We start from the raw sequence: 15,182 nt of genomic DNA, 5'->3' as shown, positions 1-15,182 counted from the left end.
ACAATTTCGTATATCCAGTTGCCAAACCTGTTCACTCTGCAAAGTTGTACAAAAGAACTGTGAAATCCTGCTTGATCGCTATAACAGGCCTAGCAAAGGCATGTCGTGGCCCCAAGCAGCTGAACTGTAAAAAGGGAGAAGTATACCCCAGGATCCCTTGCAATGACACAGCAAATGTTGGCCTACAACCCCCAGATCAAGTGCAAGGGATACTAAGGTGTACTCCTCAGATCTGCTTCCCAAGCTGCTTCACTGGCACCACAAAAGGAACTGGTGTCAATGAAGTGCTGCCACATTAAGTAACCACCTGGGTTGCTCATGCAGTTAGATTGGCCCGACAAGAGCATTTGCAACCCTAAACATACAAAGGTGGGGACATCAAAGGGCAAAGGATATCTCTCAGAGTTATCAAACCTACATATTTTATTCAGTTATGAGAGGCTGTATATGTCCACTTTTAAAAATACAGAATATGTGGTTGTAACATGAGCAATTTAAAGTTGCTCATATTAATTTAGAACCAGATCCTACACATGAAAATAAGAGGAACTGCTCTTCATCAAAAGCTGACGTCATTGCATTGAGTCCTTAAGCGTTAAGGTTGATGGATGGAAGGTGCTGTCAAGGCCTATGAGCCCCCAGCAAAGGAAGGTAGATACAGGAGACAGGAAAAGTATTTATCAGGTAGCAGTTCTATCCATACTCACTTGGTTCACACAACATGGCAACCCATGATGAAACAAGCCACGGTGGGTTCATCCTGCCTCCCTGCTCCCTCTTTCAGTTCGGCGGTTCTCAGGAAAGCGCTTCCCACAATAGCAGTGGGATGTTTTTTGCGTGCAGCCAAGCTGCTCATATCTGAACTGTGAGACTTTGGAGGAAGGTGGCTATTCCTTCATATTTAGATATGTCTGCATCCAAAACTGTCTCTAAACAACCCTGTTCCTTTACCCATGCCGCACCTCTCCCCAATGTCCCATGCTCAGAGAAGCCTTGTGCTGCCATTCTGCCTTAGCAAACAGAACTGTGGTATTAATCTAAGGGCAAGTCCAATGCCTCCTTCTTCTCAGCTTATGGGAACCAATGGGCGGACAGCTGCCTCTGGACCCGTCCACTCCGCTTCTACTTGACTCTGTAGCCAATTCTGCATTACTTCCCGCTACTAGATCTGGCTAAGAGAATTAATTATAGAATAGTAGGATTGGAAGGAGCCTATAAGACCATTGAGTCCAAAGAGCTATATCTGGCAGATGTCATAAAGGTGAAGAGAAGAGAAGAGAAGAGAAGAGAAGAGAAGAGAAGAGAAGACAAGAAACATCCAAGGTTTCCTTGAGCTTCGATTTCTAAGCTTGGGTGAATCATAGAATCATAGGATCATAGGGTTGGAAGGGAGGGGTGATTCATCCCATATAAGAATCCTCGCTCTGAAAGGTAGGGGGCTGGAGTTCTATAACCAAAAGTGGTTCTACAGCATGATTTTGCAGGCAGTTGTAGATGCAAAAGGCAGGTTCATGGACATGTATGCAGGTGTTTCCAGAAGAAGTCACGCCACAACTATCTTTTACAATTCACCAGTGGCAGATAAATGAGCCACAGGCACATTCTTCACTGTAATGGTGAATGGGGTCCCTGTGCATCTACTCATCCTGGGCAACCAAGCTTTCATGCTTCAACCTTGCCTCATGGCACCGTGCTGTGCTCCAAGAATGTCCAGAGAAAAAACTTGAATTACTACCATGGCAGGATGCGACTACCAGGGGAGACAGCATGGGAGCAACTGAAGTGGCACTCTCTATATGTGCTCCTGGATGTTGAGGAAGACCTAGTAGCAGATGTTATTGTCATGTCCTACATTCTTCACAACATCTGCAAACGAAGCAGTGATGTGTTCTTCAAGGAAAACCCCCACCTTTCTGGACCTGGGGCAAGAACAATGCCATCCCCATCGATCCCCAGCGCCAGCAGCCCTCCAGATCCCTGCTCAAAAAGAGCGTCACACTGTGAAACGTGAGCAATAGGAGCAGCTATAGCTGACTTCATCTGGGACCATTATCCGCACATTATCTGTGGCTAAGTACTGTGCGGCTAAGTGCTCTGCATGGCCATTAGGTGCTTCCTTCCCCCTCAACTAAACGAAGCACTTTCTTGCCTCCTCCTATACATATATCCAGTACAACCTTTTAGTAAAGAGTATTTTGTAATCCACGCCACTTGCGCATTTTGTGTGTGTGTGGTCTAAAATAAATGAGGGGGCCTGCAAGTGTTTTGGAATGGTGAAGGCACCAAACAACAGAGAGGATGGAGGAAGACTAGGAAGTAACAGAGCCATGGACGCTTTGATGTGTGAGAGGGAGGTGAGTACAAAAGAGGAGGAGGAGGAGGGGTGGAGGGAAGCATCACAGCAGGAGGAAGGAAAGCGGCTGAACAAAAGGGGCTTGACCAGCTGGCGTGGGAAGGCACAGGGATAGGGTGGAAAAGGGGTAGAGGCAGGGGTGAACAAAATGGGTTTGTCTGGCCGGAGCAGCGACTGAGTCCCACAGTCCTTCTAGCACTGACTGAGGGCGGCAAGGATATTTCACTGCTCACACAAGGTCCCAATGGAAGCGGGTAGCCCGGGAGTGGGGGGAATGTTCTTCCACTAAAACAAGGCTTCAAGGTGAAATGGGTGATGAGGGAGGGGAAGGGTTTCATCAGCAGCACAGATGAGCAGCAAAAGTGCTGCTGCTTAGCGAAGCCTTGCTAGCACTTGCCCGCCCTTCTGTGCCACAAAGGCTCCAGGGATATGTGCTGGGAGTGAGCAAGGAGGTTGGAGGAAAACAAGCTACAACCTGCAATAACAAGCCACACAGCAATCCATCATCTGGTGGTGGTACCATGGCTTAGTTATGGGTAAAAACAACCTACTATGGCTTAATTAGATCAAGGTCTGGTGTGTAGATAAACTGCTCAGACTGAAAAGACTGGGGAAGGCAAAATCCTGCTGGCCTCTTGTGTCACCTGACAAACTGCTGAGTTGGCTTGAGCATGTCAAATTGCAAGCAACAGTGTTGGCATCTGTCCAGCTACATTGGCATCACCAAAGAGCTGATAAAGCTAGTTTAGGGCACCAGGATTTTAGACTTTGTATTAAATGCCAATTCTAATATTTAACTAATATTTGCTAAGAATAAGTTTATTAATTTGTTTCTACATATATACACACATACACAACTTTTAAAGCAACAAGAAGCACTGCAGACAAGTTTACAGAAAGATGCAAAACAGGAATTACATTCTGAAGCAAAATGTTTCAGCTTCCCCATTCTTCAGTTTCTCTGATGTGACATGATGTGTGCTTGATTCAAATTAGAGCAGCTGAAGAAGGCAGAAGCCAAAATGTTTTGCTTTAACAACGTAATGTTTCTGCTGTATTTGTCAGTGTAATATATATGATTAGACTTTTAGCAACTGTGTACTCCTTTTCTTATAAAGACAGTGAACAATCTGACTAGGAGTTTCATCAACTTCTTGACACAGATATAGATCTACTGTAGGGCTAGTTTACACTGTTGCTCAAATTCATGTGAAATCAGTGTGATGTTAGCTGACTTTATTTAACTACAAATCATTTGGCCATAAATAAATAACAAGGAGAAAACCTATTCTGCCATCTCAGATCAGTTTATAAGTCAAAAGAGCATTTAGTCCCACAAACGGTATTCTGTATGAGCGGCTATTAATATCTATTTTAGTCTCTGTTTTTTTTAAAAATCCCCTTAAGTTAGAAGGACAATGTGTTATATTAGTTATTTATTTGCTACATTTGTATTCCACCCACCCCCCTTCAACCCCTTCAAACAAGGAGTACAGAGTGATATTTTCCCTGACCTTAATCACCCCTCAAAGCTAGTCTTTGCCCACAGGGGAAAACATGTGGTTTACCTGTATGATTTCCCCTACAAGGCAAATACCAACTGGGAGTATTCAGATCAGGAAAATGGGGCAGAGGAAAAAGGTGAAGCCCTCTTCCACAGCACTTTGCCCTCAAGCTGATTTTGACCCCATTCACCCAGCTTCTTAAAATGTGAGAGATCCTGGTCACAGATCATCCATGTCTCATCTACTTGCACTCTACATTTCATAGCTGTGTGGGTGTCTGAACTTGCTTTTTCTCTCATCCAAGTCCAGCACTCTAGTCACTATATTGACTGAGTGATAACTTTTCATCCTACTCATCTTGGCTGTCCTTTACATTCTTGTCAAGTACAACTTTTTTTCAGATAATGACTCTAAGCAAATGCTGATACCATTGTTTAAATACATTGTTTTCCTGCATTAAATTCCTTCAGATTCTGCCAATTGTTTGCAATTTCACTGTTTAAGTCTGAAAGATGAGATGATGGTTGCACTGGAACACTAGGATCTACCCAGCTGATCTTCAGACTGACTTGTCAGATTAGTGACTTGATCTACTTGCTTCACTGCAATTTCAGTTTTATCATTACCCCAAAGCAGAGAGACTCGGCCAAGTGATTACAGTAGCAAATACACCACACATAAAGATTTTATAAGTTACTGTGTTCTTGCAGATGCAAAATACCCAATTTTATTAAAGTAAAGACTGAATACAGGATTATGGGTGAAGTTACTAAATAAAAAGGAGGAGGCAAAAATACTTACAATGCGGACAAGCCACGATAATGTACAAGTAGATGTTGAATAGTGAGTGTTATAATGATAAGGTGGGGTCTGATCATCTTCCCATGTCTCATAGCGCTCTGCATAAAATACTGCTCTCTTTGGGTTCAAAGCACCAATGGGCTGTAAAGAGAATAAATATGTATAAATATGTATAACTTTATACACAGCAGGAGAAAATATCTTGGTAATCTATATCACACTTTTAGTCTGCATCCTTCAATAAAGATGCACAATATATGACATGCAGCAGCCAAATATTGATAACTCATTCTGTGTTACTGTAAACTGTTTAGACTGTTTGAGAATTTTATTTCAGAGGCTTCCATTACTAAACATATGACTTCTTTTAAAAGCTGAAAAATGTATGTGGTATACGTCTGCAAACTTTGTGATTATCTTGAAGCAAAAACAAAAACACAAAACCCCAGTTTCCTGGTTAATTCAGCAATATTCTTCTGGAAGTATACATTTAAACCTACATTTCAAAAGCTTTCAAACCAAAGTAACATTGCTCTTGTCATTCAGTATAATGACACAGCTAATGAAATGTGACTTCTGTTCAAGCAGGGTACTTTGTAATGTACATTTCATGATGAAAAGATTTTACACAGAAGGCCTGGTGGTGTTTGGTGATCTTAAGCAGAAATTCTTGAATATGTTCACAGTTGGAGAAGACAGCAGCTACTTCCAAACACAGTAAGTTTTTATGTAAAGAAACATTCTTAAGAGTAGGGAGAAGAATAGAAACCTCTTATTTTGGCCCATTTGGTAGACAGGAAAGAACAATTTTAGTTCTTTGTATACCCACTGGAGTGCGCTACTGGGATATATAGGGCAGCCTTCCTCAACCTCGTGCCCTGCAAATGTTTTGGTGCAGCACCCAGAATTCCTGATCATTAGCTATGCTGGCTAGGGCTGATGGGAAATGAAGTCCAAAACATCTGGAGGGCACTAGGCTGGGGAAGGCTGATATGAGGTAAACAGCGGAAGATCACTCCCTCTAAGACGTTCCACTAGTCATCTCAAACTCACTTTTGCTTCTGTCATAATTACTCCAAATTTTTTACCTAAAAAGGAGCCTTCAAACTTGCTATGCAAATTCATGGCAACACTAATCACAGACTACAGTTACCCCTTTGAGTGGCACAGGATTAGGCTCTTAGTAAAAAGTTAGGAAATATTGGGAAGTGATGGAGGTATCCTGTTTATGGATGTGTTCATTATACCTTCATTTCCCATGTATTATAATATATGTATCTGCTAAGGCTACTTGTCTATATGGGGATATTTCCAGATTATGATAGCCTTAAAGGATAACGAAAATATAAGGAGAATATTCATCAGTAAAAAAACCATGAAAAATATTAATTAACCACAATACTGGAAAATCCGCAGGGGATAATAAAGTCCTACATCACATCCCTCCCTCTCCCTTCAGCACATGGGATTCCCTTCTGCTGGTCCCTTCCTCCATCCACAGAGCTGCATTCCTGGATTTCTACATTAAAATGGACTAGATCATTCCCTCCGTTTAGTAGTCAAATAAATAGAAGTAAAAATATTTTAAACACTTCAAAGAACCTATAATGCTACACAGTTATTCTATAGTTTAAAATTGAAACTATAGCCACATATGTCCATATTTATAATTCTAGTAGGGCACAGTCCTATGGGGAAAGGTGGCCGCCTCCGAACTTGGAGGCGACTGCCTATCCAATGCAGTGCAGGAGAAGCACGGAGGGGATCATTCCCTCCGCACTTCAGTCACCCTGCATTTGTGATTTCGGCTGTCTAGCTGCGGGAAGGAGGAGCAGGGAAAGCAGATGCCAGACGGCACATAGGATGTGTCGTACCGGCATTTCCGCATCCCCCGCCCTGGAACACCCTGTTTTCACCACTCCGCGCTCCTCTTCTGCGCGCACAGCATGGGGGTCATTCTGAGCTGCCTGTGAGGCAGCATGGGAGGGGGGGAAGGTCGGTTCCCGGAAACTGACATATCCTATGGCCGTCTAAGCTGCTGACTAGCGGCCATAGGATTGCTGCCTAAAGGCATATAATTACTACTTTATTTTTTATACTGTTATCTCTTACACAGAGTGTTTAGAATAAATTCAGAACCTATAAATATATTGCATTCTGTAAACTGCACACTGGAGTACATGATTTTTTATCTGTTGTAATAATTTCCTAATAATGTTTGTATACCACCAACCTAAGCCAATATGAAGGCTATAAAATAGATCCATAAAATATATTCACATGGAGAATGAGACTGAATTGAATATTTGTTTCATGAATTCCAGATTCTTAAATGGTAAATGATTGTTAAATATTAAGCAAGGTATCTTTTATTTCATAATTCAGAAAAAAACAAATGTCTACCATTTTATAGATGCTCTACCTTGTGGATAATTATAACTTAAGTCAATGTTATACCAGGATTTTGGTTTCCCTAAACATTCTGATTGTTTAATACTTTGCTGTGTCAAGGCTATGCTAATAGCTTTCTCATGTGTGTAAAATATTTTAGTAATCCCTCAGGATCAAGCTTATCTGATGCAGATTGCACTGCAAGACCTCACAAAACATTCTTGAAAAGAAAGCATGACCCATTTCTTAATCTTTTCCAGGCATCTTCCCAACTACTGGAACAACAATAAAATAAATATTTACATTTTCATTTTATTCAGGTTTCATAGGCCACTCAACCTTTTCAGTCTTCTATAGTTCAGCATCGGGTATGACAAAAGTAGTCCTTAATTCTTTGAGTGTGTGTGATCCCTTCATTACTAATCTATGTTTAAATGATTATTTATTCTAAATCATACCCATAGATTTGAAAAGTGCAACATAGCCATGAGTGGATACAACAGGATTTTGTAGTTTTCATATTGCAAAAGTTGATGTAGCATTCACTATAGTTGCCAGAATAGCTGTTGAGGTTAAAATAATAAAGTTTGGAAGAACAAACTAAAGTTTTATTTTAAATATGTTTGTGATTAGTCTTGACAGGAAAGGAATGTTGTCCAGTGATCACAGCAGAAATCGGCATTATGGGACGTGAGTTTTACTCCTGTCTTTGATGGCACACAGCCTTGCACAAAAAGAGTAGCATGTTTCCCTCTCAGTTTCACGGCCTCTAAAATAGATATGAGTTCTTGATATGGGCTGGTTTTAATTGCATCTTTTAATTGCTAGCTTTTATTGTGATATGTTTTAGTCTGTTTCATTGGACTGGCTTTACTGTTTTTATATTTTGTTTGAAAACTGCCTTGGGAACCATTTTGCAAGAGAAGCAGTATAGAACCATTCCAAATAAAAAAAATAAACATGGAAAGTAATGTTAGCTTTAAATAATGATTTTAAAATGTGTTGAAATCTTACTGGGGCTATGTCAGGACAAAAATGTAGGGAGTGAAGAGGTAGCCTAATCCACTGCATTAAAGTACCTTCAGGTCTGTAATCTTATATACACTTACTTGGGAGTGAGGCTGTAATCCTATACCCACTTATTTGGAATTAAGCCCTATTGAACTCAATGGAAATAATTGCTGAGTAGACATGTATAAGATTGCACTTAGATGTAAGATTCAGAACTATGTTCAAGGCTCTTATTTAATATTTGACGTCCAATGCATGGCTCCTCACGTGATTTCTAGCTTCTGTTAGCCTTTTGGCAAATGGTCAAGGCATTCTTATTTGGCTAGGCTTTCAAATTGCATCCTCTGTTATAAATGCTTTAATGTTGCTCTTGTTTTTAAACTCCTGTTCCTTTCATATTTCATTGTAAAACTATTTTGATTTATTGCAAATTTTTATTGTAAGTTGCCATGGAGGGGGTCTTGTAGCCAAAAGGCAGGATATAAATCTTCTAAATAAATATATAAACTAATAATAATAATGAATAATGAATAACTAAAGTAGAGGATCCAATGAGCTGACATTGGATTTAGGGAAACAGGTGCTTCACTTCAAGGATGATCTGTTCTCAAAATTCATAGAGGCCTGTGTCACAGATGAAGTGGGCTGCAAAGAGGGTGAGTATACATACATAGGGATGTATACACCTCAGTTGATGAGAGCCATGCCCAGAATAGGTCTGACATATGTACTAATTCCAACACAACATTATCATTTGTATGCAGTATGCCACAGGTTATCTTGGAACGTGAACAAAAATACATAAGCTAGTGATCAACTGGTGACAAGATTCTCATAACTAAGAAATAGCAGGACACAAAGCAACGTTAACATCCTGGCCCTGTCCTTGTCTCAGCAGGTTAAATTCAGCAAATGCTCTGCAGGACTTTCAGCTTAGGTTGAGGAGAACCCAGCCTTCTTGCAGATCTCATGAGTTCTCTGTAGAGGTCTCCGAGCTTGCCACTCTCTATTAAATCTAGATTGGTCCATGATATCACCTTTGTGATGCTTAGAATAAAGTGTGGCAGATTCTGATCCTTCTGTATTTCAAATGCAACTGCAAACATGATGTTTCAGAAAATATCAACTATTATTATTGCCATATGAGGGCAACAGGATGCCTTGACAGACCCTTCTCAGTTTTTAGTACCGTTGATAGTTCAACCTTCTTTCATATAGAATATGGCTCTGTTATTCTAGCTGAAATCGCTACATTCCTTACAGGTTTTAAATCCTTCTGTATTTCAAATGCAACTGCAAACGTGATGTTTCAGAAACTATCAACTATTATTATTGCCATATGAGGTCAACAGGATGCCTTGACAGACCCTTCTCAATTTTTAGTACCATTGATAGTTCAACCTTCTTTCATATAGAATATGGCACTGTTATTCTAGCTGAAATCGCTACATTCCTTACAGGTTTTAAATCCTTATTAGAACCTGGCCTTTAAGATAACCCAACTCCTTTGGGAGGAAGTTGTTATACGGATAAATTTTGTATTGGAAAGCTCTTTAATATTTACTGATGTAAATGTTCTTTTAAATTATTTATCTGCTTCTTGGAATGTAACACATGGTCAGCATAAATGGATTTTTTGCAACCTTTTGGTTGCTAAAAGACTGATATTACGATACTGGAAGGATAAAAGCCCACTGCCTATAACGCAATGGACTGAAGGCCTAACAACACTAGCAACGTTTGAAAGAGTGGTATATAGGCATACCTTGCAGATGGACTTATATGTGGATATTTGGTCTGCTTTACTGAAGTGTATGTGTAACCTATTTTCCCCCTTTTTTTCTTTCTCAAATATTGTAATATTTGAAACTGAGGATTTTAGAATATGTTGTTGTATTTCTTTTAATTTCTTTTTGGTTTTGTTACGTTTTTGCTTTGTTAAAACTCACAATAAAAATTGGGGAAAAATATTACCCAATACAAATATCTTAATAGACAATTTCCTTAATTACATTTGGTACAGATTATATTGAAATAGGTTCATATCTCCAATAGAATGATTTTAGGCCGATGTAGTGGAGACAAACTACTTCGTACTTTTACAGCACAATCCTAAAATTTCTATTCAGAAGCAAGTCCTAGTGAGATAATTGGGTACAGCCATTTGCCCCTCCAACAATATCCATGGAAGGATGCTATGTTGTGATGTAGAGGCACTGTGGGACAACATGGAGAGCCCTAGGAGTGCCACTACTACTTGCCACAGTGGCAAAATGTGTTTAGAAAAGAAACAAAGAGAGAGAGAGAAGGGGAGGGAAAGAGAAGCCTTTACTGCTGGCCATTATAAACTTAAGTTTCCTACTCCTGAAATTTTGAAGACTTTACCAGCCCACCAAAGACTGTGAGCTTCTTTGCTCCCTCACTTCTTTTTTGTCCCACCCAGCCCCTATGAATGTGCAAAAAAAGTTCCATTTGGAATGTTCAGCCAATCCCTAAATTATTCACTGTAGGAGACGGCTTTCAAAAATATACTGCTATTATATTAACAGACTGTTTCTTCCCCAAAATTACAGGTTCTACGCACTGTAGAATAGTTTTATATATATGTACCAAGTTCCAGATGATTATTAAAACTAGAATAGTTAACTGCTTTTTTCCCTGGAAACCCTTCCATGTTGATATGACATGAGATGATTATTGTTATTTACTCCCAGACATTTCACTTGGCCAGACTCCCTAGTTTTCTGCTGAGAAATATAGGCAACAACACAGTGATGTACTTTATTTACTTATTTACAATGTCACTGGCTAACTGATGGTAGGAGCAGACCACAGACCATCTAATCCAGTATTCTGTTACCAAAATAGCAAAACAGATGCCCCTAGGTACTTATAAGCAAGGGATCAAGGGGACTCCTTCACTTGCTGTTTGTTCCCAACATCTGGTATTCGGACATATGCTGCCTCTATACATCTATAATTCCCTCTTATAGATATGACAAATAGCACCCCTATTTCTTTATTGCTTCAAATGTCCCTATTTTGGGGACTACATCCTTGAGGATCACTGCTTCTTTCAGCATGGCATCTAGGTAACAAGCAAATCTGGTTGCAAGAGACTTCCACTCACTTTAGATCAAGCAAGTTAGCATGTGCTATTGCAGCACAACTAGCTCATACCTTTGACACTGAAATCTAGTGCAATACTTTGTTGTACAAAAGACACATTTGAAAAGGCCAGGGGCAAGGGGGACTTAGATAGAAATTTTATTTAGTTCCCTGTTAAGAACAAAAACTCATTTAAAATAAATGAAAAAGGATTCCATTGCTGTAGCCAGACTGTTGCTTAACCAAAAACATTTTGTTATATGAAGAACTGCTTGCTTGAAAAATTCACACTTCCATGCATTCATCTGTGTTATTACATTTATAAACCTTAAGGCATTATCACTTCCTTTTCTTTAAAGTGGCACAGTAATTTAAGAAAGTGGTTATGCTTATCATCATTATGCTTATCTGCCAGTCAAGCACCTTGTGCATTAACAAAATATAATTTTTCCCCTTGGCGGATGGGCGTGTGTGATACATTTCATATATGTCAATATTAGTAGGACTCCTCAGTTGTTGATGGAACTACTTTATTTAGCAGGGTGCATGACTGGAAGTAAAGGGGAAAAAACCCATTTACACTTTAATGAGCAGGGACAATACCACATGTCAAAGTCATGTACTCTGCATCTTAGTAAGAAGCATTATACAATTTTACACAGGAAAACCACATTAAAGTTCTACTCCTAAAGGAAATCTAGCATGCAATAAAGGTTGCAAAATATTCCTTGTATGAATGGTTTGTGGTATTTTGTACAGGAAGATGCAATCAAGGTGAAAATAAGCAGATCACCTGATGGTTTGTTAGTGCAGAGATAATCTATGTATCTATGACAGTCTCTTTCATTAGCTTTTCAACTTGTCAGACAATAAATACAACCTTTGACCTTCTGTATGTCTTGAATAAAACTTGAGAAGCCTGAAACATCTTACTGATAGAACACCTTGATGGATACTTTGCTTCTTTTTAAAGGTTCAATTAAAATACGTAAATAAATAGGAAGGAGGGAACTATGACAAATGCTACATTAGAAAGAAAATACAGTACGCTAATTGACAACTAATAGCATTGCTTGTTAAAGTGGACAATTGAGTATATTGGAGAAAAACAGAAACAAAGCTTTATAGCTGCCAATATTAAACCATTTCTTTAAAATGACAGTGAACTGCCTTGCATATTGTCCTGCTTTCTAGGTCCAGCGTTCCAAAGATTTGTTCCTGGGGCTACTTTGACTAATTACAGAAATAATTATCAACTTTAAAAGTACCTTTATAAGTGACTTCCTAGAAAAGAAGGGGAAGGAAATTCCTTATTTGGGGGCAAAAGTGCATAAACACAACGTATGTGCGCGCGCGCGCATGTGTGTGTGTGTGTGTGTGTGTGTGCATGTAAAAATTTGAATTACTGACTGCACTGTATTGTACTTTAGATATTTTGATCAGGCCAATTTTTCAATTTGCAATGCAGATTACTAAATATTTGTTGCATTTTAAAATTAGCTCTTGGGTTTTAACAATGAATTACTCTTTTAAACTAAATTTCTAAAATTGCCAAGGCCACTTAAATCATTTGGCAGAAGTCTGATTTATGGTTGCAGGCATTTGCTGAAACGAAGAGATAAAATTGACAACTAGTAGTTAAAATGTATATTCCTCTTAATATGAGGCAAGAGCTACCCACACTTAGTGTACTGAAGACCCTGCGTTAAAGTGCAATTTAAATTAAGCTGCTGCCTTTTGACAACTAATTAGCAATTAATTCATTATCAACAATGGTCTCTAGAAATATATTAGGAAGGATACAAAAAACTGTGTCCAGTTCCATGCATCCAGGGATAACTTGAACTTGTTTCTCTTGAACAGCAGTCACTCGTCTTACATGGCAAATTGCTTTTAGGCTACAATCCTATGCGTGTTTAGACTGAAAAAGGTTAGACAGAAAGAAATCCTATGCCTGTTTAGATATGCTGGCTGGGGCATGTTGGCAGTTTTAGGACTTTTTCTGTGTGAACATGCATAGCAGTGTGCCTTTAGAAGAGTTTCAAACTGGAGGGCAGCCTTTGCTCTTCAGAGAAAAATGTAACACCATTCCAGTGACACATGCAGACTCTTGGATGTGCTTCACGTAGTGTCTTTTTGGGGGGGGGGCTGTTTTTAGTCTAGCCATTAATATAACAATAATTTCTGCATTAATACAGGTTTTTTTAAGTCTTAAAAGTGCTTCACATACATTAACTCACTAATCCACACTGTAGGGTAGCCAAGTATTGGTATATATGGATGGAGGAGAAATAATAGATTGTCTAAAGGTAATTGATGAATTCATGGCTGATGTAAGATCTGAATTTTCTGGTGCATAACTCACACTCTTAGCCAAACACACACTGGCTCTATTGTAATATACTGGATGCAGTCCAATATAGCCCTTCCTCTCTGCCCCATCAGCAAAAACTTTGGTCCATCCTCTGGTAATCTCTTGCCCAGGCTACTGTAATCCTCTCCTCTCTAGTGTCCTGTTGTCTCATCCTGTTTTCCTCAAGTCTATCTGGAACTCTATTGCCAAAATCATTCACCTCACTTGTTGCTCTGTTCATGTGACACACTTCCTAAAATCCCTACACTGGCTTCCTGTCTGCTGCTGGATTCCACACAAGCTCCTTGTCCTTACCTCCAAAGCCCTCCATTGACTTGCCCCTCATCTCTCTGTTCTTATACCCTAATACATCCTTGTCCGTTATCTTTGTTCCTCTAGCTCTACTCCATTTAACTGCCTGAAGGACTCTTGCTCTCTCAAAAGGTTGTTCAGAAATAAGACTCACTTATTTCAATGAAACTTCTTTCTAATAATTGTATGTAGGACTGCAGCCTAAACCCAGCAGCAGCACACTAAAATCAGCCAACTCCAAAGCTGCAAAGGACTTGGAGGAAAAGAAATGTCTTCAGTAACTACAGAATCAGCTGAGCAGGCCTGTTGGATCTTCCTGGGGGAGGGAATCTCAGAGCTCAAGTTTTGTCATGGAAAAGGCTCTATTCCCAGAAGATAGTGGTGGCACGTATATAAGCATTTCTCCCGATGACCTTAAGTCCAGGATGGGGATAGGGAGAATATATGAAATGTCATTCACAAATGATTAAAATAATGAGAAACATTACCTTTACCTTCCATATGCCAGGCTATTTGTGTGTGTGGCAAATGTGCCACATATGCAGCCACATATGATTGCTAAAGCAACAAAAAGGCTTTCTTCAGCTACGTGCATAGGAAAGAAATAGTGGTTCAGCTATTAAACAAGGATAGCAAAATAATAACAGATGACAAGGAAAAGGCAAAGGTGCTCAATTCTTACTTTGGCTCAGTCTTCTCCCGAAAGAGGGTCTATGACCCCCCTGGCAAAGGCAAAGCACAGCCTGAAGAGGCAGGATTGCAGGTCGAGATTGATAGGCATATGGTCAAGGAACTAATGACTTTGAATGAGTTCAAATCTCCAGGGCAAGATGAACTGCATCCTAAAGTAATAAAGGAACTGGCAGAAGAACTCTCAGAACCACTGTCTATTCTCTTTGAGAAATCATGGAGGACGAGGGAAGTGCCAGATGACTGGAGGAGGGCTAATGTTGTCCCTATCTTCAAAAAGGGCAAAAAGGAGGAACCTGGGAACTACAGACGAGTCAGTCTGACATCAATCTCTGGGAAAATTCTGGAGTAGATGATAAAGCAATCAGTATGTAAGCACCTTGAAAACAATGCAGTGATTACTCGAAGCCAACATGGATTTGTCAAGAACAAATCCTGCCAGACGAATCTGATCTCATTTTTGGATCAGGTAACCTCCCTTGTGGACTGTGGGAATGCTGTGGACATAATATACCTCGACTTCAGCAAAGCTTTCGACAAAGTGCCCCATGATATCCTGATGAGCAAACTAGCTCAAAGTGGGCTAGATGAAACAACGATCCGGTGGATCCACAGTTGGCTACAGAATCGGACTCAAAGAGTGCTTATCAATGGGACC

The 15,182-nt window shown here is 39.7% G+C and overlaps 1 protein-coding gene across 2 annotated transcripts in view; it reads right to left on the bottom strand.

Annotated features, from left to right (window-relative positions):
• The window catches only part of NBEA (neurobeachin), a 595,906-nt gene that overhangs the window by 116,815 nt on the left and 463,909 nt on the right, over nt 1-15,182 (bottom strand). For both annotated transcript variants that reach the window (XM_084843013.1, XM_084843014.1), the window contains one exon: nt 4,660-4,800. In XM_084843013.1, the coding sequence (XP_084699139.1) occupies nt 4,660-4,800 (141 nt within the window). The remainder of the gene's footprint in view (nt 1-4,659; nt 4,801-15,182) is intronic.

This window comes from Heloderma suspectum, chromosome 3 (genome assembly GCF_057233095.1).
Source record: "Heloderma suspectum isolate Gila_16-S chromosome 3, 16-S_ref, whole genome shotgun sequence".
NCBI classification, from domain to species: domain Eukaryota; kingdom Metazoa; phylum Chordata; class Lepidosauria; order Squamata; family Helodermatidae; genus Heloderma; species Heloderma suspectum.
Note: the sequence above shows the minus strand (reverse complement) of the source record. Positions and strands in the feature narration are given on the sequence as shown.